The sequence below is a fragment of the Hemibagrus wyckioides genome, linkage group LG08 (assembly GCF_019097595.1).
Source record: "Hemibagrus wyckioides isolate EC202008001 linkage group LG08, SWU_Hwy_1.0, whole genome shotgun sequence".
In the NCBI taxonomy this organism is placed as follows: Eukaryota; Metazoa; Chordata; class Actinopteri; order Siluriformes; family Bagridae; genus Hemibagrus; species Hemibagrus wyckioides.
In genome coordinates this window covers 23054461-23079375 of record NC_080717.1, presented here as the reverse complement: position 1 = coordinate 23079375, position 24915 = coordinate 23054461, and the positions used below count along the sequence as shown (strand labels likewise).

The window sequence follows — 24915 nt, the reverse complement described above, 5'->3', positions numbered from 1 at the left end:
ATTACCGATTGAAATTGCAAATTAGTTTTAGTAAATATTTGGTCAATAATAACTATGCTAGAATTAAGTAGCCGGCATGATGTATTGTGTATTTCACTGATAGCTAATTAGGGCTAAATAATTTTCTAATCTATACGTGTGACCATAACAACTTCACCTTTCATGTTGTCTTTCAGTTTCAGCAGCTGGAAGCATGTTTGTCGATCTTTGGGGAATTCGTTCATTTGCCAATTCGGCAGATACACACACACACACACACATGCCCCGTAGGAGGTGGTTAATTAGTTAGGCTGTTGTGTTCTTTAATGGTTGTTTGTATGTCTGTCAACACATCCATTTGTTTCTGCAAGTGCAATAGAGACAGAAGTTTGTTGGGGAGTGTAAGGGGTTGGGGGTGCTGTGGCAGAAAGTGAAACCGCTACTGTATCATAGCAGAGGCACGAACACTGCAAAGGTATCTGATGGCTTATCATAATGATGTCAGAAAGACCACCGTATAGCTTAGGGTTGGGCCAGGGTTGAATTTTGTGCATCAGAGCAACGGAAAACCTCACAACTGCACAGTTTTGTGGCCCTTGGGGATGAAAGGACCCACTACCCAAAAGCCGTTTGAACACCTGTTGAAGAACGAGGGGAATGTGCGAAAACCATTTGGTGGGGAGTTTCGTATTGGCAGCTGTCAATCTGCCCATCCCTTTTACCCTTAGGATGCCCTTGTGTTTCTCTTAGACATCAGGCTGTTGCCTAGTAACCACATAGCCAGCTTGAATTACCACACCGTAAAAGTGGCAGGTGGAGCAGACTGAACAAAAGGTGAAACTATTGTGTCAGGGTGCATGTTCACACAGAGATCTGGACCACTATTGAAGTTGGAGTACTTATTCAACTGTATGTACTTGTGAAAGGCCACAGTGGGCACGAAAGTACCAGACTGAGTATATGGGCGTTATGCTGATCACAATCTGGCAGTGTGAGAAGCTTCACCAATTCACTCTTCTGTTTTTTTTTTCCCTCCCACAAATCCGGCATCAGGAACAAATGCCACAGAGTGAATGCATTTAATGATGAAAATCTCTCAAGCATCTTGCCCACATTACAATTAACAGACATTATCAACAAATCCAACTGTTTATCATACTTTCTTTTCAGTATATATTGCATTCATTTGACCCATTTCCTCTGTCTAAAGCATCGATGGAAACCTTTATTCTTATTGCATATCGCAGGCTTCTGCTGTATCAGTATAGTAAAGCCTCATTGCGAAAACAATTGAAAGCAATATACATAATTGGAACAAATTAAAAAGAAATTGTAGAAAATCATTAAGTCTCTCCGAAGCCATTCCAGGAGATATTTCCTCCGTTAGAGTTTTGATGATGGTGTCTGACACGTTCCTCCAAAATCTCTCGTAAGTGTTCAGTTGGGTTGGCATCTGGTGAGTGTGAAGACCATATCATATAATTCTCACCAGTTCCATTCATATCAAACCAGTCAGTGAGCCCCTCTGTCCTGTACATAGAGCAGAGTCATCCTGGAAGAGACCACACCCATCAGGGAAGATATATTGCATCATGGGATAAAGGCAATCAGTTAGAAGAACTTTATATTGATTTGTATTGATGATATCCTTTAGGGAGGACAAGTGAAGCCATGCTAGAAAAATAAATAAGTAACTGCCTCTACAGCATAACAGAGCCGCTGAATTGTGCAGGCCTACATGAAAGTGACAGATGCAATGTGAAAGCTGAGCTTGTGCATTGCAAAAATACTGAATGATGCAATGATAAGAAACTAAGTTGTCACTTAATAACAGGGTCGTTATGTGACCTTCAGCCAAAGCTCTTCTTTTTTTATATTCTCTTTTAAGGCAAGTGATGAATGGCTTCTTTTGTAAAGGAAATCTGTAGTATTTTGGTGAAATCCACACTTGTATTTTTAGACTTTTCGGGTTTGTTATTGTTTACAAATGATTTTTTGTCCCTTTTGGTTTTAAAGATTCTGGGATTTCTCTGCTAACATTCGAGTCCACCGATGAGAGCTCGCTTGTTTCGTTGACTTTGAGCAATACTCTTGTGGCTGTGGCTTTAAGCCCTAGAGTTTGGTGCTGTTGTGATTGGAGCCATGTAAGTGAGGTGCTGACTTTGCCTAATTGCTGTTTGTGCTTTGGGACTGAGAGATCATTCGGCCCCCTCAGGCCATCCCCAGAAAGCCACTTGGGGAGGAGCGGTGACTAATTGAAACAAGCTTAGTAGACTTCAGAAAGCTGGCTCTCAGATCTGCTGGAAGTGAAAAGGTGACAGACAATCAGTTCTTTTTAGTCTGTCAAGATCCATTTTCAACTTCCAGATAATCGCTCTTTTAGTTCATCCTCAGTATAAATGCCTACAGGAGGAATATATCCGCTTCTTTTTAATCCAGTGATTGCTTTCCCCATCTCAGCTTCCATCACTTAAACAAAGAATCACAACAGTGCTTTTATTTTGGATTCTGATTGAGTTGAGAGCTGGGAGAGACAAACTACTAAACACCTGGGACACTGGATTGGTTTCTGGAGAAACAAAAGAGCTAAAACACTGGGGACGTTGTGTTCAAAAATCGAGACGTTGAATAATGGCTGAGCGTTAAAAACAGAAAACACAACCGACTTACTGCACCAACTCACCTGAGCCCAATGCATATCTTTTGCTGAAAATGAAAAGCATGCATAATCCTTTAATTAGTCTCATCAGGTTAACACCCACTCAGCTTTCCATGAGTTGGGAGATCAGCTGAATGTTAAGCAGCTACTGACGCAATCTACTGCTCCAAATTGGGAGTAAATGGTGTAATTTTTTAGATATGGTGACTTCAATTTGCAGAGCTCGTATGCCAGTGGGAATTTCCTAGTTGCTTTCAAGGCATATGATATCAGATTTCCACTTCCTTTCATTTATCTCTTTCCTTGCTTCGTAACTTCCGCTTTGGGATTGCATGTATGGCCTGTATTTAGGGTGTGAGCTTTGCATTGCTTATCTGGATGCTGCTGGATTTACCTATATCTGTTTCGAGGTTAAAATAATCTGAATTGTACCTCCAAGCAGTACTAAACTGGTCAGAATAAAACCTTAATTTATTTACTTTATGTGTTAAGCATTGGAAAGTTGTGTATAGGCTACAACGTGTGACAAAATCCTGAGCTTTAACTAACTTTTATTTTTGGTTTTTATTTACTGACACATTATTTTTTATCTTCCTCTTTTGATTCATTAAAGTGTATTAACATGTAGTATATTTTATTTATTTATTCAACTAGAATATTTTTTATTACATTTTTTACAGTATTTTTTTTGTTTATTATTGTTATGTTATTGTTGGTAGCATTTTTCTATTTTTTTTTTTCTTCTTAGGATTTTGTCAGACTTTAACGCACTTCGTTAAATTATTCATAGTGCAATTTTCTGCAATTTAAAACAAGGCGTTCCTTTCTGTTTTTGTCGCTCAGGTGCCGGTGAGTCTGGGAAGAGTACAATTGTCAAACAAATGAAGTAAGTCATGCTGCTGAAAACAAATTCTCTTTCATAATAGCATACAAGGATACAGAGTTTTATTGCTTCCATAATTCCTGATAACATGCAAATCGCTGGGTTTTTTTCGATCAGAATCATCCATCAGTCTGGTTACTCAGAAGAGGAGTGTCATCAGTTGAGGGCCGTGGTGTACAGTAACACCACTCAGTCCTTGATGATCATCGTCAGGGCCATGGAGCGGCTGGAGATCGAGTTTGCCGATCCTGCTCGTGCTGTAAGTGCTAACCAAGGGAGATGATGTCCATATTCATGAGCTGCCATTTTCTAGCCTTGCATTTCTCTCCAGTCAGCCCTAATCGACTAGGAGTTAGATTATCTGTAGCAATAAGGCAGCAGGGGTTTCCTCAGCAGAAATGTCTGTCATGTCATTGTGATCTGTGTGTGTGTGTGTGTGTGTGTCATGCAGGACGATGCAAGGCAGTTATTTGCTCTGGCGAGCACAGCTGATGAGGGCGACATGAGCTCAGAGCTTGCCGGCATCCTCAAGCGCCTGTGGGTGGATGGAGGTGTGCAGACATGCTTCGGTCGCTCCAGGGAGTACCATCTCAATGACTCGGCTTCATAGTGAGTCTCTAGATCTCAGTTGCCTTTTCCCTGGTTACAAGATAAAGGGCATTTAATGGATAAAAACTGATGCTTCACTGCCTTTAGGATATACAGTATACATGTATCACTGATTCTGGTAATGAAATGTTTTTGTCTCCATTATGCCCAAATCTTCCAGATGTGCCAGAAATGAACAAAACTCTCTGTACATCACATTGTGCAACTGAGCTGTGTTTTGGATTAAAGCACAAACAGCCACACCATAGAGGACAGCTTTTGTGTTTTCACTTTAAGGAAACTAAAAGAACTGGCTATCAGTGTGAGTGCATAATGGCCAGAACTGATTCTGCAAATCACAACATGTTTATGACTACAGACCGCATCGTAGCAGCACAGAGACGCTCACTTTTGCACTACCAGTATGAATAACGCAAGAGGAAATAATCAACGCTGACATACACTGAACCTCACTCTTGATTATTTATTTTTTTTATTTAATACATCTGGTGTAATCTGTTGCAAATGCTTGGAGACAACTCTGAGCTCTTAATAATAACTAATATAATAATAATCGCTTCCACGAAACAATTTTTCTCATTACACAGATAAATAATTATAGCCTCATGAACGAGTTGAAGGTTTAATACTCAACTGAGACTGGACGAATAAATGGTTTTACCGGGTTCTTAGTGTGTACTTTTTTTGTTTCTCTCCAATTGCATCTGTTACTGGCTAAAACTTTCACTCCTTACTCGTCAGGGTTTTCTCTTTTTTTTTTTTTTGAGTTTATTGCTATTGTTTTATTCCCTTATTGTGTGTTCCGTCATCTTCATAGAGATTCAAATATATTTTATTCAAATGGACAACAATGCAAATAACATGGATGTGTGTTGAGAAGTATGATGTGGCAAAACCTCACCGTTTGCATGTGATGTGCAGACACACAAGGCACAAAAAAAAAAAAAAATGATGGAAGTATATTTCAGGTCAACATTATTAAGAACGTTTGCTGATCCTCAACAGTGTTGTGTAAATAAATAAATAAATAAATAAATAAAGTAACCTACTCTGCCTTCAATACCAATACTATAATCTTATAATATCCTTGTTCCTCTTTTGTTCCTAGCTACCTGAATGACCTGGACAGGATATCGGTCCCTAATTACATCCCCACTCAACAGGATGTCCTCAGGACCAGAGTGAAGACCACTGGTATTGTTGAGACCCACTTCACCTTCAAGGATCTTCACTTCAAGTGAGCTTTAGACTTTTAATCAAAACCTTGAACACGTATCACAACAGGGGAATTGTCTGCCAGTCATCCATGGCACATGAATCAGGCAAAATATTGAAATACTGTGGTGGAGAACATCGTTTGCATGTTTGCCTGCTTGCATTTCAGGTTTTGTGAGTGTGTCACTGATGTTTTGTGTATTATATGAGCAAACAAAGAATATGTTGTTAGTGTATACTATGCAATGTATTTTGGAAGGTGGGTTTGTTGAAATCAGGAAGTGTCAGTGTGTGGGTTTGAACTTCCCTCATGTTTATGTCTGGATTTCAAAACAGTGTTATTTAGGGTTGTAAATTCAGACATTAGCATCTTGCTGGGTGTATTGTAGGACACGGAGCAAAGATTTCACACGAACTGTAAGGTCAAATATGTCTTCGCAGTATTGTATTGGAGATTTACGGAATGTTAGGAAAGTTTGGGATTTAACTGCAGGAAATAAAGGATTGTTTTTCAAATCTCAACGTTCTAAAGCCTCTTCCATGACATTGTTTTTATTCTCGTCATCTATTAACGATTAACATGGCTAAGGTGCTGTTAAGGGCTTTAAACATCGGCGGCTACAACAACAAGGGACATGAGTGGAAAGCTAAAAGAAAAGCTTGAGCATGATGAATGAAACTAGAGTCGGAGTCGGGGGAGAAAAACCCTGCAATCTGAAATGAGCTTTTATCAGTAACATAAGGAAAAACTGACCGCATAATGTCTTTGAAAAGTGCATTCGGAATTGACTGAAAGTATATTTATCTTGTATAAATAACCTTTCAATCAAACCTACAGTAAAAAATGAAAGAGAACTGACATTGTACTTGCGCATGTTGCAAAATAGCTCAGGGTTTTGTTTTTGTTTTTTTTCCCCCTCCGCCTACTCTTAAAGCCCTTATAGTTTAGATAATGCTTTAGATTAATACTGTAATATTCATGAGAGAGCGCTGTGAGAATAAATCAGACACAATCCACGTGGGTGTTGTGTTGCGCATGTTTATGTAATTCCTCATGTTAAATACTGCTTTTTTGTGGCATTTCTGAGGAAACCAGTGCTCTTTCTAGGAAATCCATTAAGGCAATTTGACATTATACTGCTGTACTGCTGTAGAGTATTTTATTTAAATGACGTTAACTCTGTCCTTGCAGGATGTTTGATGTGGGTGGTCAGAGATCAGAGAGAAAGAAGTGGATTCATTGCTTCGAGGGGGTGACTGCCATCATTTTCTGTGCTTCTATGAGTGACTATGACTTGGTTCTGGCTGAGGATGAGGAAATGGTACGGTTCTATCCTCAACATCACTTTTGCTTTACTTCCCGCCTAACACAGGGTCTGTATGGCAGGGAAAAAGGGGAAGGGGTGCTTTACAAAATTTAACTTTCCTGTAGGGAATCTATACAGTTTGCAAAAATATTATACATAGGATTGACAAGATCGCATAAGTATTCACCTCGTTGTTGCGAAACTCTAAATATGTTCTTCTGGATAGACACATTGCAACAGTTTTCAGCTTGCTGATGAAGAATTGCTTTCATTCACAATTGCACATTCTTTCAGTAGTTGAGTTTATGGCCTTATCGCTCTATTTTGCTCCCTATTGGAATAACGGAGACTAGCTTCCACACACCCGATCTTTCAATTAAGTTATAGACCCAAAGTTTCCAACCTATATGTATGTTTGAAACCTTTGTATATGTTTGATCTAGATGGTTTCTCATTGTATTCCACCTTGTACAGAACCGCATGCACGAGAGCATGAAGCTGTTTGACAGCATCTGCAACAATAAGTGGTTTGAGGACACGTCCATCATCCTCTTCCTCAATAAGAAAGATCTGTTTGAGGAGAAAGTCAAGAAAAGCCCTCTCACCATTTGCTTTCCAGACTACCCTGGTATGTGCACGCTGAGTGTTGTCATAAACGCGCTTCAGGTCAAATATGCTGCCAGATTGCGCTTGGCACGATCGCGGTATTGTATCTGGTATTTTCTCAACATGTATCTTCCGTTCTAAGGTGGGAACACGTACGACGAAGCCGCCGCCTATATCCAGAGTCAGTTTGAGGATCTGAACCAGAAAAAGGAAACCAAGGAAATCTACACCCACTTCACTTGCGCGACAGACACTAAGAACGTCCAGTTTGTCTTTGACGCCGTCACTGATGTCATCATCAAGAACAACCTGAAGGACTGTGGGCTGTTCTAGATCCGGCTGTTACATTAGTGAGTAAAAAAATGGATTATTTATCTGTAACAGACCTCTCAAGAGTAACTGCTTGAAATGACTAAATATATATATATAAAGCAGATGATAAAGCAAAAAAAATTTTTTTTTAAGAAATACGTCAAACATTATTATACTTTTATCATAGTCTGTGGGTCCATACTTGTCTGATATGACTTTTTTGGTCCTGGATTTTGGACTACATTTGGGTCCAATTTATAATAAAGGTATATTAATAATGCCATAATACACAGTCACTTGCACATGAGGCAAGGATTAATCTTATTTAGGGTTGTTGACATTAATGAAGAGCTGACATTATTTATTCAGAAATATTGTTTATAGTGTCAACTTGGTTTGACACTGTATTTTAGGTATTGTGGTTTGGATTAAATCCAAAATTAAATCAAGCTTAATAATAATAATAATAATAATAATAATAATAATAATCATAAGAATAAAAATAACAATAATAATCATAAGAATAAAAATAACAATAATAATAATAATAATAATAATAATAATAATAATAATAATAATAATAATAATTATTATTATTATTATTATTATTATTATTATTATTAAACTGGCCCTCCAGATTTCACAAAGTTTCTTTGTAATTGTTGTGTTCTAAAGTGCTTGCTTTTGTGGGGGTTTTTATGGATACCTAGCTGAATTAGTGAAATTGCACTCACAGGATTCTTCTTTTAAACTCCTACCAGTGAAGACGCATATGTAATTATTTTCTGTGATAGCTGGGCTCATGTTCCACACGTTAATCGCTGAAGGTTTTGGCTGAACGAGCATAGTAATGATGCGACACCATGCGCCTTGGCCCAAATCTGCATAAACTCTGTGGTAATTTTGAAAAATGGGAAGCTCCTCCAAATATCCAAAAGTTGCTTGGTTTTTGTGTTTCTATGAATTTCTATGATCACAAAATACTGAAGGGATTGAGTAAATAATGAATAAAATAAAGGTTAGGAATCTGTATTGAGTTTAGTAGGTATTTTCCTAACATCCACCTACCATATAGGTGCACATTGTCTGTACCGCTTATCCGATCTATCCTCGGGTCACGGGGAGCCTGTGCCTATCTCAGGTGTCATCGGGCATCAAGGCAGGATGCACCCTGGATGGAGTGCCAACCCATCGCAGGGTATATAGGTGCACATATTAGGTGCAATTTTCACATCAGTCTAAGGGACTGTCATAGGGCTAGTGTACCTGATACTGTCGTACCTGTGCATGTCACTAATGTAGAGAGAATGATCCACCAGACAAACAATATCTTAAATGACCAACGAGGAGTGTTACCTAACAAACCGGCAACTTTTTTTTTTATAACAGTGTGTTTATTGTTAGTACTTTTTGACTTGCTTGTACGTGAACTCGATTCTGTGTTTTGTGTTCACCTCATCGCAGGGTGACGAAACTAGACAGAGAGAAAATAGCTGGAAGAAGTACGGCTGCAGCGAGGTCAACCACGAACACGGCATATCCGTTATGTAAACATTTTATTTATCTTCTCTAAACATTTTTATTGTTTCAGGGAGAAAAAAAAAAATCTTTATGTAAAATATTTGTACAACTGTAATTGTCGCTGGAACTGTTTTTAAAAAATAATTTATAGTTGCTTTCCGAAGGGTTATGTTTTTGTTTTTTTTCACGCTGAAGGTTTTTGGGAACATCTTATATCCTCTGCTCTTAATTTTGTCATCTAAGCTGCTCGAATATGGATGTAGGCATTGATATGTAATCATGTAACATTAGTAGCACTCTTTTCCGGGAGTGACCATGATGATGTTGATGTTGACGAATATGACGATGATGACAGAGAGCGTATATGAATAGTTGACAAAACACTCCCGTGGTGTACATGTAAAACCTGCCTGAATTATAAGATTAGTCTAGAGAAACTCTGCTGTGTGCAAACATAATAGATGGATGGGATTTCCCAGAACACCTCAGACTACACAGAATTGGCATCCGTCACGTCCGATTAGCCTGTAGGTTGATTACGAAGATGCACCAAGTGACAATAGAGGGACTGAAGAGAAAATGAGGAATGGTTTCAGGAAGAACTGTGATAACTTTGAATAACATTGTGTATGAAGATGAAGACGTGGACATGTGACATTTTGCGCACAGGAGACCTTTTTAAATGGACCAAAGCATTTCGACTATGTTAAATCATGTCTGTAGCATATAAGTACACCTTTGGACTTCTCATCCAAGTGCATTGCACATATTCTACTGCCTGTTATATTTGCTAGAAAACATGAGTGAAGAATGTGGTACAGTAGACATTTTCCTCATATTATTTATAACAAAAATTTAAATGCTTTATGCACCTCACTTTATGTCCCTCACTGTCTCTGTTCTCATTGGTGGGGCTGACCAATTTCCACTATTTTGCTAATAAAATGTGCTGTGATAAACTCACGGCATTTTGAAATAGATGTTTTTTTGTCTTTCAGATTTCCTTTGTTATAATCCAGTTATTGTATAATTATTTGTATAATCCAATTGTAAGCATAAAGAAATCATACATAGTTCACTTGGGCTGTTTTATTATAATCAGCAAAATCTACAAAAAAATATGTTTAAGGCTTTTTAAAACTGGCCTCTTGTTAGTCTTTGAGAAGCCGAGACCCAAAGCTATTCTTGTTGAAGTGTTAAAGCATATTGCCCCCTGGTGGTGAATATCACGTTTACAGCTGCATGCCTTGAGAAGACCAGACACCGTGTAATACCAAGTAAACCAAGCAGAAGCCAGGAGTCTATAGAAAGCCAGGATCAACTGGTTAAACTGGTGAAATCAATCGCAGCTCCAGCTTGGTTGGAATGATAACCTGCACCTAAACCAGATCTTTGCAGATAAGATTGGATAGAGTTGAAACACCTCTTACTATATTCATTCATTCATTCATTCATTCACCTTTAGTAAGTGTTTTGTTTATTCTTCAAAAATCTAATGGAAAGACTTCCAAGAGGAGTGGAGTTAACAGAAAAGAGGCATCAAAACTGGAACGGAGCTTTCAGAAAGCACATACACTATATTGCCAAAAGTATTCGCTCACCTGCCTTGACTCGCATATGAACTTAAGTGACATCCCATTCCTAATCCATAGGGTTCAATATGACGTTGGTCCACCCTTTGCAGCTATAACAGCTTCAACTCTTCTGGGAAGGCTGTCCACAAGGTTTAGGAGTGTGTTTATGGGAATTTTTGACCATTCTTCCAGAAGCGCATTTGTGAGGTCACACATTGATGTTGGACGAGAAGGCCTGGCTCTCAGTCTCCGCTCTAATTCATCCCAAAGGTGTTCTATCGGGTTGAGGTCAGGACTCTGTGCAGGCCAGTCAAGTTCCTCCACACCAGACTCTGTCATCCATGTCTTTATGGACCTTGCTTTGTGCACTGGTGCACAGTCATGTTGGAAGAGGAAGGGGCCAGCTCCAAACTGTTCCCACAAAGTTGGGAGCATGGAATTGTCCAAAATGTCTTGGTATGCTGAAGCATTCAGAGTTCCTTTCACTGGAACTAAGGGGCCAAGCCCAGCTCCTGAAAAACAACCCCACACCATAATCCCCCCTCCACCAAACTTTACACTTGGCACAATGCAGTCAGACAAGTACCGTTCTCCTGGCAACCGCCAAACCCAGACTCGTCCATCAGATTGCCAGATGGAGAGGCGCGATTCGTCACTCCAGAGAACGCGTCTCCACTGCTCTAGAGTCCAGTGGCGGCGTGCTTTACACCACTGCATCCGACGCTTTGCATTGCACTTGGTGATGTATGGCTTGGATGCAGCTGCTCGGCCATGGAAACCCATTCCATGAAGCTCTCTGCGCACTGTTCTTGAGCTAATCTGAAGGCCACATGAAGTTTGGAGGTCTGTAGCGATTGACTCTGCAGAAAGTTGGCGACCTCTTCGCACTATGTGCCTCAGCATCCGCTGACCCCGCTCCGTCAGTTTACGTGGCCTACCACTTCGTGACTGAGTTGCTGTCGTTCCCAAACACTTCCACGTTCTTATAATACAGCTGACAGTTGACTGTGGAATATTTAGGAGCGAGGAAATTTCACGACTGGATTTGTTGCACAGGTGGCATCCTATCACAGTTCCACGCTGGAATTCACTGAGCTCCTGAGAGCGACCCATTCTTTCACAAATGTTTGTAAAAACAGTCTGCATGCCTAGGTGCTTGATTTTATACACCTGTGGCCATGGAAGTGATTGGAACACCTGATTCTGATTATTTGGATGGGTGAGCGAATACTTTTGGCAATATAGTGTATGTCTGTTATGGGCAGATGTCCACAAACTTTTCGCCCTATACTGTTCATTTTACATGTGAATATTGATTGGCTCTCATATTTTATGACAGAAAAACACATCCACTCAGATTTTCTCACTACGCTATTCAGATCCCATTGTTTCTCAAGGAATGTAGTAGTGTTGTTTTCTGGGTGAATTTAATGAAAGAATTTAATCATAAAAACACATTTTATATTGAATATATATCTTTAAAATGGAAATGCCTTTCTTTAATACATCTTTCCACACACTTTCATTCCAACACCTCGTGCTGGGACTCTATGTTGCAGAAGGACTGAGTTTTACTCTCAATTGATTAGTCTAATCTCCCAGCTCTCTGAGGGAGATGAAGCAGGTGCCTAATGGAGCCTAGGAGAAAGTAGCAGGAAGAAGATGGAGTCCTTGATCAAAAGCCCACTAGTGTCCTGTACCATATGGCTGAGATCCCAGGTAAACTGCATCAAACACAACCTTCCTGTAGCTCCAAACTGTCTGATTAGTCACATGACTGATGATGCCTCCTTAGCTGTGGTACTGCTATTTGTGCATTACTTCAGAGTATTTTGAAACTGGGCTGGAGTTTCTGGTGTTCTTGGGGTAAATGTAAACACTATGGCCTTAAGTGAAAGTAGATGATCTTAGGAAAGGTCCAGTTGCTGTATCAGCAAATGTTTTCCTAACAACTGTGTAATTATATAATGTCCATATAGCATCCAAAGCATTGTTTGCGGTGTAAGTGAATTATGTTCTGTGGAGGGCAAGATATATAAGTTTACTGAGTATAGCCTGAGACAAAAATGTGTATACCCCTGTCAGTATATGGCTACTACTACTACTACTACTACTAATGTTTTATTATTATAGTGTTATAAGTTGTCCACCCTAAACCACCCCGTAGCTATACCAATGTCTTAAGAGCCCTATTCAAGTTCATCGTCCTGCATAGGGCTCATAAGTAGAGGTCTCCACCATTAGAGTGAACCCACACTGGACTCCTGGGGGAGAGTAATGGATGAAGGTTCCTTGTTTTTATTTTCAAAAGGCTGGGATTATTTAAAATATTAATAAAAACAAGACCCTTGTTTTGTATGCTTTAACAATTGGCAAATAATGAAATATGTTCAAATTAAATTCAGAAATGATGAATATGAAGATATAGAGAAATGTTGTCCAACTGAAAAACCATAATCATAACCCTGGACCTTCATTTTCAATTACTTTATCAATACATTATAGTCCTTCTTTCGCGTAATTAAGAATGGCTGCAGGAAGTCCGTAGAATTATGTATTAGACCTGCTCTACTGGAGAACCACCCTAATAATCCTAATCCCTAAAATTCCAGATTATCTCAGTATCCACTCTGCTAAATCATATTACGCTCTAATCTGCACATTATCTGCAAAATCTAATTATGATTTCCCTTAGGCCTGGATCATGTCATACTTGCTAACAGTCTAATAACATAAGAAATGATAAACAAGGGTGTCCCAGTGGCTCAGTGCTGTATATGTGTTCACATTTAAATTCAAGTTGTTTCCAAACCAGAAACCTTGATCCCATTTATAAAGGCTAATAATTAGGTAATCAGTCAGAGCAGGCATGCTGGGAAATCATAAACTTTTATAGGGCAGAATGACTCCAGAACTGCAGCAGAGAAAACACTAGCCTCATATGTAACTGTGGTTCAATAAATGCTGAGTAGAACCTGGATACCTTCTGGTACGTCTGCATGCTCATGCTGAGACACAAAGTGACCATATGACATAGTATTAGCAACAAATACTGTTATATATTCATTTATTCATTCATTGTCTATACCTGCTTATTCCTAGGACTCCTAGAGTCACAGGGGTCTGCTGGAGCCTATCCCAGCGCACATAGGGCGAAAGGCAGGGGTACACCCTGGACAGGTCGCCAGTCCATCTACTGTTATATAGTCATTGTTATATGGTCGTCTTCCCTTCTTGCTGAGTTCCTGTTGGATCTAGTTCTAAGGGACAGGGGACCATGAACCGTTATATGGTTGTTGTTTTTTTTTTTATCTAGAACCACAATTACTCATAATCACAATTATCAGTTACTTAAAAAGTAACTAATGTTCTATTTCATCCCTCCGAACCACCAAATATCACCACAGTGTCATTAGAGTCCAACTCACTGTAATGGGAAATGTGTTCTGAGATGACTGCTTCATAATACACACCAATGAAAGAGTGAATGTTAACATGCAGAACCTGCAGAAGGTGCATGGTGATGCAGAGGTAGCATCAACCCTGACTTTTTATGCTCTAAATATAAAAGATGCCTCTAAATAATGCCCATGAGGAGGAGACATTCCTTGTGGAGTGGTTTAGCGTGGAAGGGGTCAGGCAATCCAACACCCTGCACATACACCTTTAGTGTTGATGAAAATTTCCACTGTTCCTGCAAGACGGATAGTATTCTAGGAAGTGGGCAGTACACCCCCTAAATGGGATGAGCACCATTTGCAAAACAGTTTCTACTCATGTCCAAGGGGACCAGAAGACTTTCCTAGAGTTGCATTTATCAATCTGTACTTCCTTTCAAGGAGCCAAATCGATAGGCACAGGTATTCTGGACAAGGTTGCCAACAAAAGTACTTGTAAGAACAGGCCATAGAAACCATAGATGACCTTGCTGGGCATTTCTGGGTCAAGAGTAGGATTCTTATTATGGTCTTATTGTGCAATATGAGCAGAATCAGTGGCAAATGCATACAGTAGAGAGTGAGGTACTATGTGCCGGATAATGAGGGAACCAACATCAAGCTAGCAGTCATGGTGTGCGTACCAAATGTGCTATGAAAAATTTCACACACTGAAAGCGAATAGACAAAAGAAGATATCTATTTAATAAGAAGGCGATTTCAAATAGTTGCTTTAAAAATAAAACCTTTTACTTTTAAACAAACTTGCATACATAGGCATCACTATTAGAAATGTATAAGTCTTTGGATCTAACCACGCTCTGCCCTGCTGCTGTTGACACACACACAGACACACACACACAAATCCTCTACAGAAACCATCTTGCACTGTAAACATTTCAGGATTACATTAGGCTAAAGCACTTGCTGCATCAGCGTGCTTTCTCATTCATAATAATGTTTGCCAGCAGCTTGCCAGCCTCCTTACAGCGGACCTCTCTTGTCCTGCCTGAACTCGTATGAAAAAGTAATGGCAACAGTTAAAACGTCACTTCGTTCTTCACATCAGTTTCATATCAAGATGGAAAGTCATAGATGCTTTACAGCCATTTTATTTTCAAGGGCCTTTGGAAAAAGGATCGGTCAAATGGAAAATGTCGAAAACATGAACTAGGATGTATCGTCGATCTTCAATTTAAGGTTCATAATTAAGACTTAAAGACATAAAAGAATTACTGTAAAATCAAGCTAAAGGTATTTCCTAGTCGAAAAATATATACCCTACAAGCCCTGCCTGATATCACCCCAGTGGCAAGGAAAAGTACTTTATTTCTGAGAGTGTATGGATGTCATTTCCTGTTTAAAAGACACAAAAGAAAATCCCATTTGCAGAATGAACACAGTGATTATAAACAGTGTCATTAACAATGCATGACTGTAGGCATTAATTCAGCGCTGTAAGTGTTAACTCTGCCCCCTGAAGGTTTCAGTCTCGTTTCCACATGTTTTTATTCTCTGATGGATCGTTCATTCCTCCTCCAGGAGACATTACATCCGGGTCGCTCCACACTCACTGCGTGCCGGGTTGCCAGATCGTTCTGGAGTTATTTTGGGCAAGCATTGCAATGTTGTTACATAGAGCCTTTGTTTTTATTGCTTTATTTTGCATTAAATTATATAGTGGATAATTTGATCAAACCACGTCCCAATTGTTCACTTGAGATTCATATGTAAATATTTTTTAAGTGACAATGTATTATTATTATTATTATTATTATTATTATTATTATTATTATTATTATTATTATTATTATTGTTGTTGTTGTTTTTGTTAAAGATAAATAAATAAATAAATAATTTCAAATAATATATGTAATTAAGTCGCTATTACTTTAGTATTTTTTAAATTACTTTAATTACTTTTTTTATGTTCTAAATTAATAAATACTCGTCTCAGAAGAATAGTTATTATTAGCGAACATTACGTATAGATTACATAATAGAGTAAATTTCACCTTTTAGCAAATAAACTGGTTATAAATATAAAGACAATAAAATAAACCTACATATTAATATTATAATATTATTATTAATACATATTAATATAATGATATTATACATATTTTTTTTCCATACAGATATTTAATTCTTGAAAATATATCACTACTTTTAACGTCCCATTTTCGGTCAATAATGTAGTTATTATATAATATATTAAGATGAATATGACTTTGAGCAAAAAAAAAACCCCTCAATCTGGCAACACGGCTCGCGCGCGCGCGTGTGTGCGCGGGCGCGTGTGTGAGACGGTCTGCTTTGGTTGCATAGCTACTGCTGCAGCTCTCGGCAGAAGCGCGCGCTACGTGCTACATGGCTCCATCAGCCGCGCGTGCGGTCGCGACATTGGCGTGAAGAAGAAGAAGAAGAAGAAGAAGAAGAAGAAGGAGAGGAAGAAAAAGAAGAAGACGAGCGCCTCGTACCGGCGCTGAACCACCGAGCGACCCGATGAAGAGCCGCCCGTTACACACGCGCTGCTAAGCGGAAAGAAATTCTATCCGCGATGTCCAAGAGCCTGAAGAAGAAAAACCACTGGACGAACAAAGTCCACGAAGCGGTGCTCACCCGCAACAAGGAGGGCGAGCTGGGCTTCGAGCTTCGCGGCGGCGCTGAGAATGGCAATTTCCCATACTTCGGAGAGGTGAAGCACGGAAAGGTGGCCATCCAGAGCGGTAAGCTGTGCGCCGACGAGCTCCTGCTGGAGGTCAACGACACGCCGGTGGCTGGCCTCACCACCCGGGACGTACTGGCCGTCATTAAGCACTGCAAAGACCCGTTTCGCCTCAAGTGTGTGAAGCAAGGTGAGACGGCCTGAATACAGCTGCGGAGCAGCGTAAACAGCGGCGCGCCCCCGCTGCGCGCTCCCGTCTTGCTGCCTCCGTTCCGTTATCCGTTCTAACGTGGTCATAGCATATGTACATCTGTGTGTGTGTGTGTGTGTGTGTGTGTGTGTGGTGTAGCCTAAACAGCCCTAGATGGCTTCAGTAGGAGGTACCAGTGGCTTTGTTGGGACGCCATCGTTTTTTGCGTCAACATCACTCCAACACGCTGGCCTATCTAACGGATTTTGGCGGCTTGTTGTTGCCTTGGTTACGCGTGTCTTCCGCTCCGTTGCGTGTTTATTTAGCTTCTCTCTCTCTCTCTCTCTCTCTCTCTCTCTCTCTGACGGCCTGGGCTTGAGAACTGAGACACTTTTCACTTCTCGTGTAGCAAAAGCGCTTGCTGGATGAAACCAAGCTGTCTGTGCAAATATCATGAAGGGTTTGTGTGTGAAATGGAAAGAAGACGTGGAGATGTGTGTTCATGCACATCTGCACATTAACACCTACAGGCTCACACAGATGTTGAGTTTCTATCAGATTTGCATGGCTGAAATTCCTGGTGACAGTATGAAAAGGCCTCTATACGGTTTGAAGTTTGCTGAGGAATGCAACACATAAATCTATCTTCTGGCCAGGATTTTTTAACACAGGGTAGTAAAAAGGGGGTAGGAGCACACTGACAGGAGGTACCACCTGATTATGCCGAGGACAAGCTTGTGAATTATGTCACATAATGTAGTTCCGGTTTCATAGTATTCAATGGGATGTGGTACAAACACATCTCATTCTACAGTGAGGATATAAATTAGGTCCGATTTTTTTTTTTTACATGCACTGTATAGGAATAGCAGACCTCTCGGAGATGCGATTTGAGGTAGTAAATTGGACTGTTCTGACTTTACTACAGAAATCCCATGGTACCAATTTGCACCTCTGAAAGCACTGCGCATATTTGACACGTCACACAGTATTTGTGAAAATCTCTAGACAGTACCACTGTACATGGATATCCAGTTCTCTGGTACAGAAAAAATACCGTGTTCTATTTGAATGCTTTTGATGTTGTATTACCGTCAGATACCATCTTACAACCAGGGTACCAAGTCCGCAAGATGCCGTCAATTCGAGAGAGAGGGAGGGCGATTTGGCGAACATATCATGTTGCTGACATGTTGGTAGTGTGATTAACACGTTCTTATGTGTTATATGAGCCCAGTATAGGCTTTTTAACACATCACACACACACACACACACACATGCGTGCCTGGGTCTGATGAGCCTACTGGAAGTAATTGGGCTTTTATGTATCAGGGTGTGTATTTTGGTATGTGTGTTGGTGGCACATGAGCAAGACTCACTCTTGATGGTTATAGAGTCATCATAATGAGCCGGTTCCAACAGTGACTTGTTTGATGTCCTGGAATCTGCTTAACCAGTGCTGACTAATTCTATACTCACACATACAGCGACCAAGAACAATTCATATTCAACGAGAGCTGATGAATAGATGTGGGCGTGCCCAGAGACTTTTTACCTGTAAGAAGCGACTACCAATGGGAGTGAAGACAGTAGAGCGCACATGATCGCACACTGCTTCTCCTTCATCTCGTATCATATGTTGCAGATACACACTGATTAATTTTTCTACACAAACACCACATCTCCCTCCAGAATGCTTCATTTTAGCGGCAAGAAAACTGGATGTTTTGTTGTTTTGAAATGTGCCACCCACTGAAAACCATCATTACTATGGCAACCAGTAGTAGGAACTGGTAGGAAAGACTTCATAGTACAGCAACTGCTGATTTTCGGCTATAAAATCACTGCATGTGTGAACGTAGCTCGAGTGTACAGTGTATATACGCAACCAGTCAAAGAGACTGGACTTCAGGAAGTCAGGAATTGCTTCGTTTTTTTTTTACTATTTTAGACAGACAGTAGTGAACTAACATGAAATTATGCAGAGACTAAGATTATTCAGAACAGTATTCCTAAAGCACACTCTTGGTATCTTCTCAAGCAGCTTCATGAGGAGCTTCATAAACGAGGATGTTCCCTAAAGTTCCTTAAAGTTTGAAATGAAAAACACCGGTAGCGTTTATCTCATATTTTTTCTCTCAGATTGTTCACTCTGGTGGAAACGCTAAACTTTATTGCACATCGGTGTAACGTGCCTCGTTGTACTGGTCCGTCTCTCATGGTCTTGGCTTGCCATTAGCTCCTCGGCTTTTGAATAGATTTTAAATAGAATAAAAATGGATAGATGTGTAAATCAGCACAAACGAGAAACGATGGAAACGATGTTTTCAAGCATAATTTTCCCTTACGTTCATCTCTTTCAGATGAGAGTAATAATGTCAGTTTGTCCTCAGAGATGTCTGATGTTTCGTCTTTAACATATCTTTTAATTAGTTTTTTTCCCTCCTCACTACAATATACACCATGCTAAACTGAGGCATTTTCTAGAAGAGCAAGCCTTAGTCAGCAAAGCTCCCGAGGATGGAGAGCGTACTAGCCATAAAGTACATCCAGTGAGACAGTCTTCCTGCTGTTGTAACTCTGTTGGCTGGACATGGATAAATTCAATAGTCTGGGTGCCAGGAACAAGAAGAGTATGTGTTCAGGCTATTCATTTTTTATTCATCTGTGCCAGGTGGATAATAAGACTATAGACCGCTAGCTTCTTCTTTCATTCAGGATGAAATAACTCTACTCACGAAACATGTACGATATTGAATTTTTTTCCACCCTGATTACAATTTTCCATTTTAAAATATTGCAATGTATTCATTAACTTAAAAAAGCCATCTTGGTATCAAGGAGTGAAAGGGAAGGTAAAGCTAAATACTTTCTTTCTGGTCTGGAGTAATATTTATGTAAACAGTTAATATTTCTTTAATTGTCTAATGTCCACATGTCCAACATTTCCTCTCGTACTCTTTACAGGAGAGCACCAGTAAATAGTATTTAAGTGTATTTAATGTCTATCACCATTAGCGTGATAGATTTGACTCTTCCTTATACTTCAGTTTATTCCTTTTGGGTCAAAAAACCCAGAAAAGAACTGTTTAGACCTCAGATTTTTCAGTATGGTGTTTAATAATAAATATACACCAATCAGCCATTAATAATGAGCACTGAGTGGTGAAGTGAATAAGAATGATGATCACCTCATCATGGCGCCTGTTAGTGGGTGGGATATATTAGGCAGCAAGTGAACATTTTGTCCTCAAAGTTGATGTTAGAAGCAGGAAAAATGGACAAGCGTAAGGATTTGAGCGAGTTTGACGAAGGGCCAAATTGTGATGGCTAGACGACTGGATCAGAGCATCTCCAAAAACTGCAGCTCTTGTGGGGTGTTCCCTGTCTGCAGTGGTCAGTATCTATCAAAGTGGTCCAAGGAGGGAACAGTGGTGAACTGGAGACAGGGTCATGGGCGGTCAAGGCTCATTGATGCACGTGGGGAGTGAAGGCTGGCCCGTGTGATCCGATCCAACAGACGAGCTACTGTTGGTCAGATTGCTGAAGAAGTTCTGATAGAAAGGTGTCAGAATACACAGTGCATGACGGTTCAGGGCTGTTTTGGCAGAAAAGGGGGGACCAACACAATATTAGGTAGGCATAGTCATAATGTTATGCCTGATCGGTGTAGCTGATGTTAAATGTATGTCTATGTAACCTTAGCAAAGTTGAACATACACTGATTTTATTTAATAAGGTCAAAATAATCTGTGTTTATCATGTCAGAAATAGAGGTCAAAATGAGATTCGGGGGAAGGAAGTGTCTGTTAATATAAAAGCTTTCAAATTGCATGTTGAAATCATTCCAGATTTGGATCCTGGTTGGCTCATCTCTCGTTTTATTGTGTGAGAATAATGACTGCATTTTGGCATATATTTTTAGTCCAACTGTTCTCTGATCTTTTTCCAGCACTCAGACATGAAATGTTTACATTTTGGCAGGGTGTAATATAATATTTTTGCAGATAAGTACCACTGGATATTGTGGCAATGTAATAGTGTGTAAATATATGTATGCTATGTTGTACAAGCCTACTAAAGCCTGACTGAAGACGTGTGCAAAGGGTATGGATATGGATATGGAACTTGGTATGGATATTTAGACAAAATGTTCTTTACAGTGCTGTAGCTTCTTGTTCTGAATCCCACTGCCTGCTGCACTACACACATTGCCTTTAACAACACGGGTTAATTAGTGAAGACTTAATCAGAAATGTAATAAGATCAGTACAACACGGCATCACCTTGCGGTTAAGAGTAACCGTGTCATGTTAACATATAGGCGTGACAATAGAGAAGTTTTCACCCTATCATCAGTGGCCAGGAGCCAAGGGAGGAAAATTATCAGTGCTCTCTGGGTGGGGTGTAGGGCATACTCTCTCTCCACCATCAATCACCGCAGCATGAGCCAATTGTAGCTGTCTGTGAGGTAGATAACACTTTTCTCCAAGTGTGTTACTCTGCCCTGTGTTGCAGCTCAGAAAGCTGTATTTGGCTAGCTTCACGTGTCTTGGAGGAAGCATGTGTTATCCTTCACCTTTGCTGGCTGGTAGTCGGTCGTCTGATAGGAGAGAGCTGGCTGACTGATTAGTCGGAATGGGCAGGTGACCAAACTGTGGACAATGTGGAATAAATCCCCGAAAATTTACACTACAAACAAAACAAGATTCTAATCAAACTCAAGTAATATCTTTTATATGAGATGTGAAGAGAACACCACAGCTTACAGCCACGTTAACCAACAACGTCAGTGGCGTGAACAGAGTGTGCTACCTCGAAAAGGACAGTGAATTTCTATACTCTTTGTGTCAGCGTTAATACACTTAACTTGAGGCTAACTAGCTTGCTGTACCTTATTATGCTATATTAGTTACCATTTTTAGCCTAGTCAGTTAGGTTTCCGGGCAACCAAAACACATTAGAGAGGAACATTAGAGCTTTCACTTGCCTGGTGAGCTTGCTAATGGATTTAGGATTTGTCTATTTATAGACAGCAATGTCCAAAAATGTATACCTTGAAACTGTGACAAATGCAAAGCCCAAATCCAATTCCTCGATTCAATTTATAATTCTTTTTTTTTTTTTAATATCTATGTTAATTTCTTCCACATCCTCACTGTCCAGAATCCTGCTAACACTGCGGGAGAGTTCATCTGAGCCGATTTGGTAAAGAGGACAGACGCGAGAACACTGACATGCTTCAGAGGGAGGAGAGGCTCGCTCATCTAGACTCGGTTCAAGTGATGATCCTCCTGCGATTTACACAGCACATGCATACAGAGAAGAAAGAGATGATTGAAGAATCAAGCATCTGCAGGGCAGGGACAGGGTTCAAACAGACTTTGGAGCATTACAGCACTGAGAACCCCCCCCCCCCCCCCCCCAGGGGTTAAAAAGTTGCGAAAAAGAACAAAACTGGCAAATAGTCTAAAAAAATCATGTTTATGTTAGCCCTTCTTAAGTACCTTCGTAACTGTGAAAATAATTTGAGAATATTTCTAAATGAGCCTTAAAGTTTGTTTACGCATGAGAAGTCCTGCTGACTGATTACACACTAAATTAAACATTAAGTAAAAAATGTGCAAATGGATTAAACTGCAGCAGGAGCTTCAGAAAGTAGTCGTTTTTGAGCGTTATTAGTAAGAGCAGAACTAGATTAGACTTAAGGTAAGGTAAGGTAAGCCCCACCTCCTCTTATTTCTTTATTGGTTGCTGTGCTGTAGTGGATTCTCTGATTGGCTGAGAGAGAGAAAGAGAGAGAGAGAGAGAGAGAGAGAGAGAGAGAGCGTATCAACACCCAAGCAAAATTCAGAACATTGGCAATATTGATTTTTATATGCGACATATATTAAACCAATGAAACATTTGTGTTCGATTAGCGCACATATATCTTGCTAAGAAGTTGTGTCTTCCAGAATTATAAAAATGATTGTAAATATAATTGTACTAATAATTCATGATTTTTGCTTATTTCTTTTTACAATAACAGAACCCTTTTTTCCCCCTTTGTTCTCATTAGAACTACTTTTAATTAAGAAATATATATTATTATAGCTATAAGTAATATATCATTTTAATCAGTCTCTATGAACTCTATTGTTGCTTTAAACCTCACCCTGGTTCCCTGGGGTATAAATATGAGGTTGTACTCCCTCATCCCTTTGTCTCATTGTCATCTACTATCGTAGGAAAAAAACCAAAGAATATTCAACACAGAAGAGACAGATGGTTGTTGATCTGCAAAAATCACAGTACTGGATGTGAAAATGCGTAAGAAGTTAAAATAGCACTGAGCACAATCAGGGCCTTAACAGAAAGCGTCGAGTTTGAAACAGTCCGAAAATTGCCGGGAATTGGACCCATGAGCACACAGTGAGGAGGATGTTGAAGGAGGGGAAAAAAATAGCACAGTTCCACAGATATACAGTTCTTTTTGTGGTTGTCAAGCTTGAGAATCAGCTCTTAAACACCACTTTCATAATCAAGGCTAAATATTAATCCCAATTCCTGATAAATTTAGGGTTTCCTCTTTCTCCAGTACATGCTATTCTGGTGCACTCTGGCTGCTGGACCATCATCAAGCTGTTCACAAGTGAAGTGGTTGGTATGTGTAGGAAAAATCCATTCTTGTATCGCTTCATGAAAGATTGTCTCAAGCCGAAGACTTGCGACTGCAGAACTAATCATCAGAAGTCTGGGCTCAGTGACAGGACGTCATAGGAACCAATTTGCTTCAAGATGCTGCTCTCTGGCTGCGAGTGTCGGCCCATTGCGTAAAAGGACTATCAGTGTGACAGCTATTGGTTGCTGTTGGTGAGGTGATTATGGGCCGCCTGCATGAGAATGGACAGAGACTGATTGCAATCAACAAGACGAGTTCGTAAAGGTCAGTCCATCCTAAAAATAGTAAATCCGTGTATGGGCCTGGCTGTGCGTTTAAAACACTTAGAACTCTGAGCACTTGACGATAATAAATTTGATCATCCTGACGATTGCCTCACCTTTTATCACTGGATATATTTTTCAGTTTTAGCAGAGTCTTATCTGCTATTAAATATTTCATGCATCGCCAGTCAGTAAAATATAATTATAGGATTGTTATTTCGACGAGTCTTAGAAGACAGTTGCCTCGAGAGTGTCTACTGGGCATGGAAAAATTTAACAGACTACAAATGCTGCACGAAATATTGTTTATTAATACTCAGTGCCAATATTGGATTTTAATATAATGATATTGCAGAAGCCTGCTATATACAAAGAAGAACTTTTTAGTTTTCTCTTTGAGGATTCCAAGCACTTCAGGAAGTTTTCTGTGTGTCTGTTGAAAAATCATGGCAAAAACACTTTCGTGAATTTAGCCTTTCAGTCTGATAACCCTCATACGTTACAGCTTCAGCAGTTTTATAAAATATATTGCGAAGGAAATTGCAATTGCAGTGTGATGTATTATAGCCATAACCTGCTATTTTTGTAGATCTTGTCCGGCCATGCAGCCTACTCAGACAGCCTTATTGTGAATGTAACACAGTGAGTGATGATATAAAAAATGTTATAATAATAGTAATAATAATAATAAGGTATAATGTTCTGAACATCCATCCATTTTCTGTGCTGTTTATTATACACAGGTAGCATCAAGGCTGTCGAAGTGGACCAACCCATCACAGGGCACAATCACACACAGACCCGTTAACTCATAGGAGACAATTTAATGTTAGCCTACAATGCATGTCTTTGGACTGGGGGAAAAAACCAGAGTACCCCAAGGAAAACATGGTGAGAACATGAAAAACTCCTCACACACAATGTGCAGCCATGAATCAAACCCCCAGCCCTAGAAATGTGAAGATCTCAAAGATCATTGGGATGAGTGTGGTTGCCTAGAAAAACCCTTCACAAGGGAGAGTTTTAAC

The 24915-nt window shown here is 39.8% G+C and overlaps 2 protein-coding genes across 8 annotated transcripts in view; both read left to right on the top strand.

Moving 5' to 3' along the window:
• Nucleotides 1-10092, top strand: part of gnaia (guanine nucleotide binding protein (G protein), alpha inhibiting activity polypeptide a) — an 11866-nt gene extending 1774 nt beyond the window's left edge. Inside the window, exons 3-10 of one of the 2 annotated variants that reach the window (XM_058397969.1) lie at nucleotides 3482-3524; nucleotides 3639-3780; nucleotides 3973-4130; nucleotides 5239-5367; nucleotides 6538-6667; nucleotides 7127-7280; nucleotides 7401-7608; nucleotides 9035-10092. In XM_058397969.1, coding sequence (XP_058253952.1) covers nucleotides 3482-3524; nucleotides 3639-3780; nucleotides 3973-4130; nucleotides 5239-5367; nucleotides 6538-6667; nucleotides 7127-7280; nucleotides 7401-7591 — 947 coding nt within the window. In that variant the 3' untranslated portion in view covers nucleotides 7592-7608; nucleotides 9035-10092. The remainder of the gene's footprint in view (nucleotides 1-3481; nucleotides 3525-3638; nucleotides 3781-3972; nucleotides 4131-5238; nucleotides 5368-6537; nucleotides 6668-7126; nucleotides 7281-7400; nucleotides 7609-9034) is intronic. The other variant, XM_058397968.1, reaches the window with a different exon arrangement.
• A 6306-nt stretch (nucleotides 10093-16398) lies between these two features.
• The window catches only part of magi2b (membrane associated guanylate kinase, WW and PDZ domain containing 2b), a 143500-nt gene continuing 134983 nt past the window's right edge, over nucleotides 16399-24915 (top strand). For 3 of the 6 annotated variants that reach the window (XM_058397263.1, XM_058397262.1, XM_058397260.1), the window contains exon 1: nucleotides 16399-16960. In XM_058397263.1, coding sequence (XP_058253246.1) covers nucleotides 16663-16960 — 298 coding nt within the window. In that variant the 5' untranslated portion in view covers nucleotides 16399-16662. The remainder of the gene's footprint in view (nucleotides 16961-24915) is intronic. The other 3 variants (XM_058397259.1, XM_058397261.1, XM_058397258.1) reach the window with 1 other exon arrangement.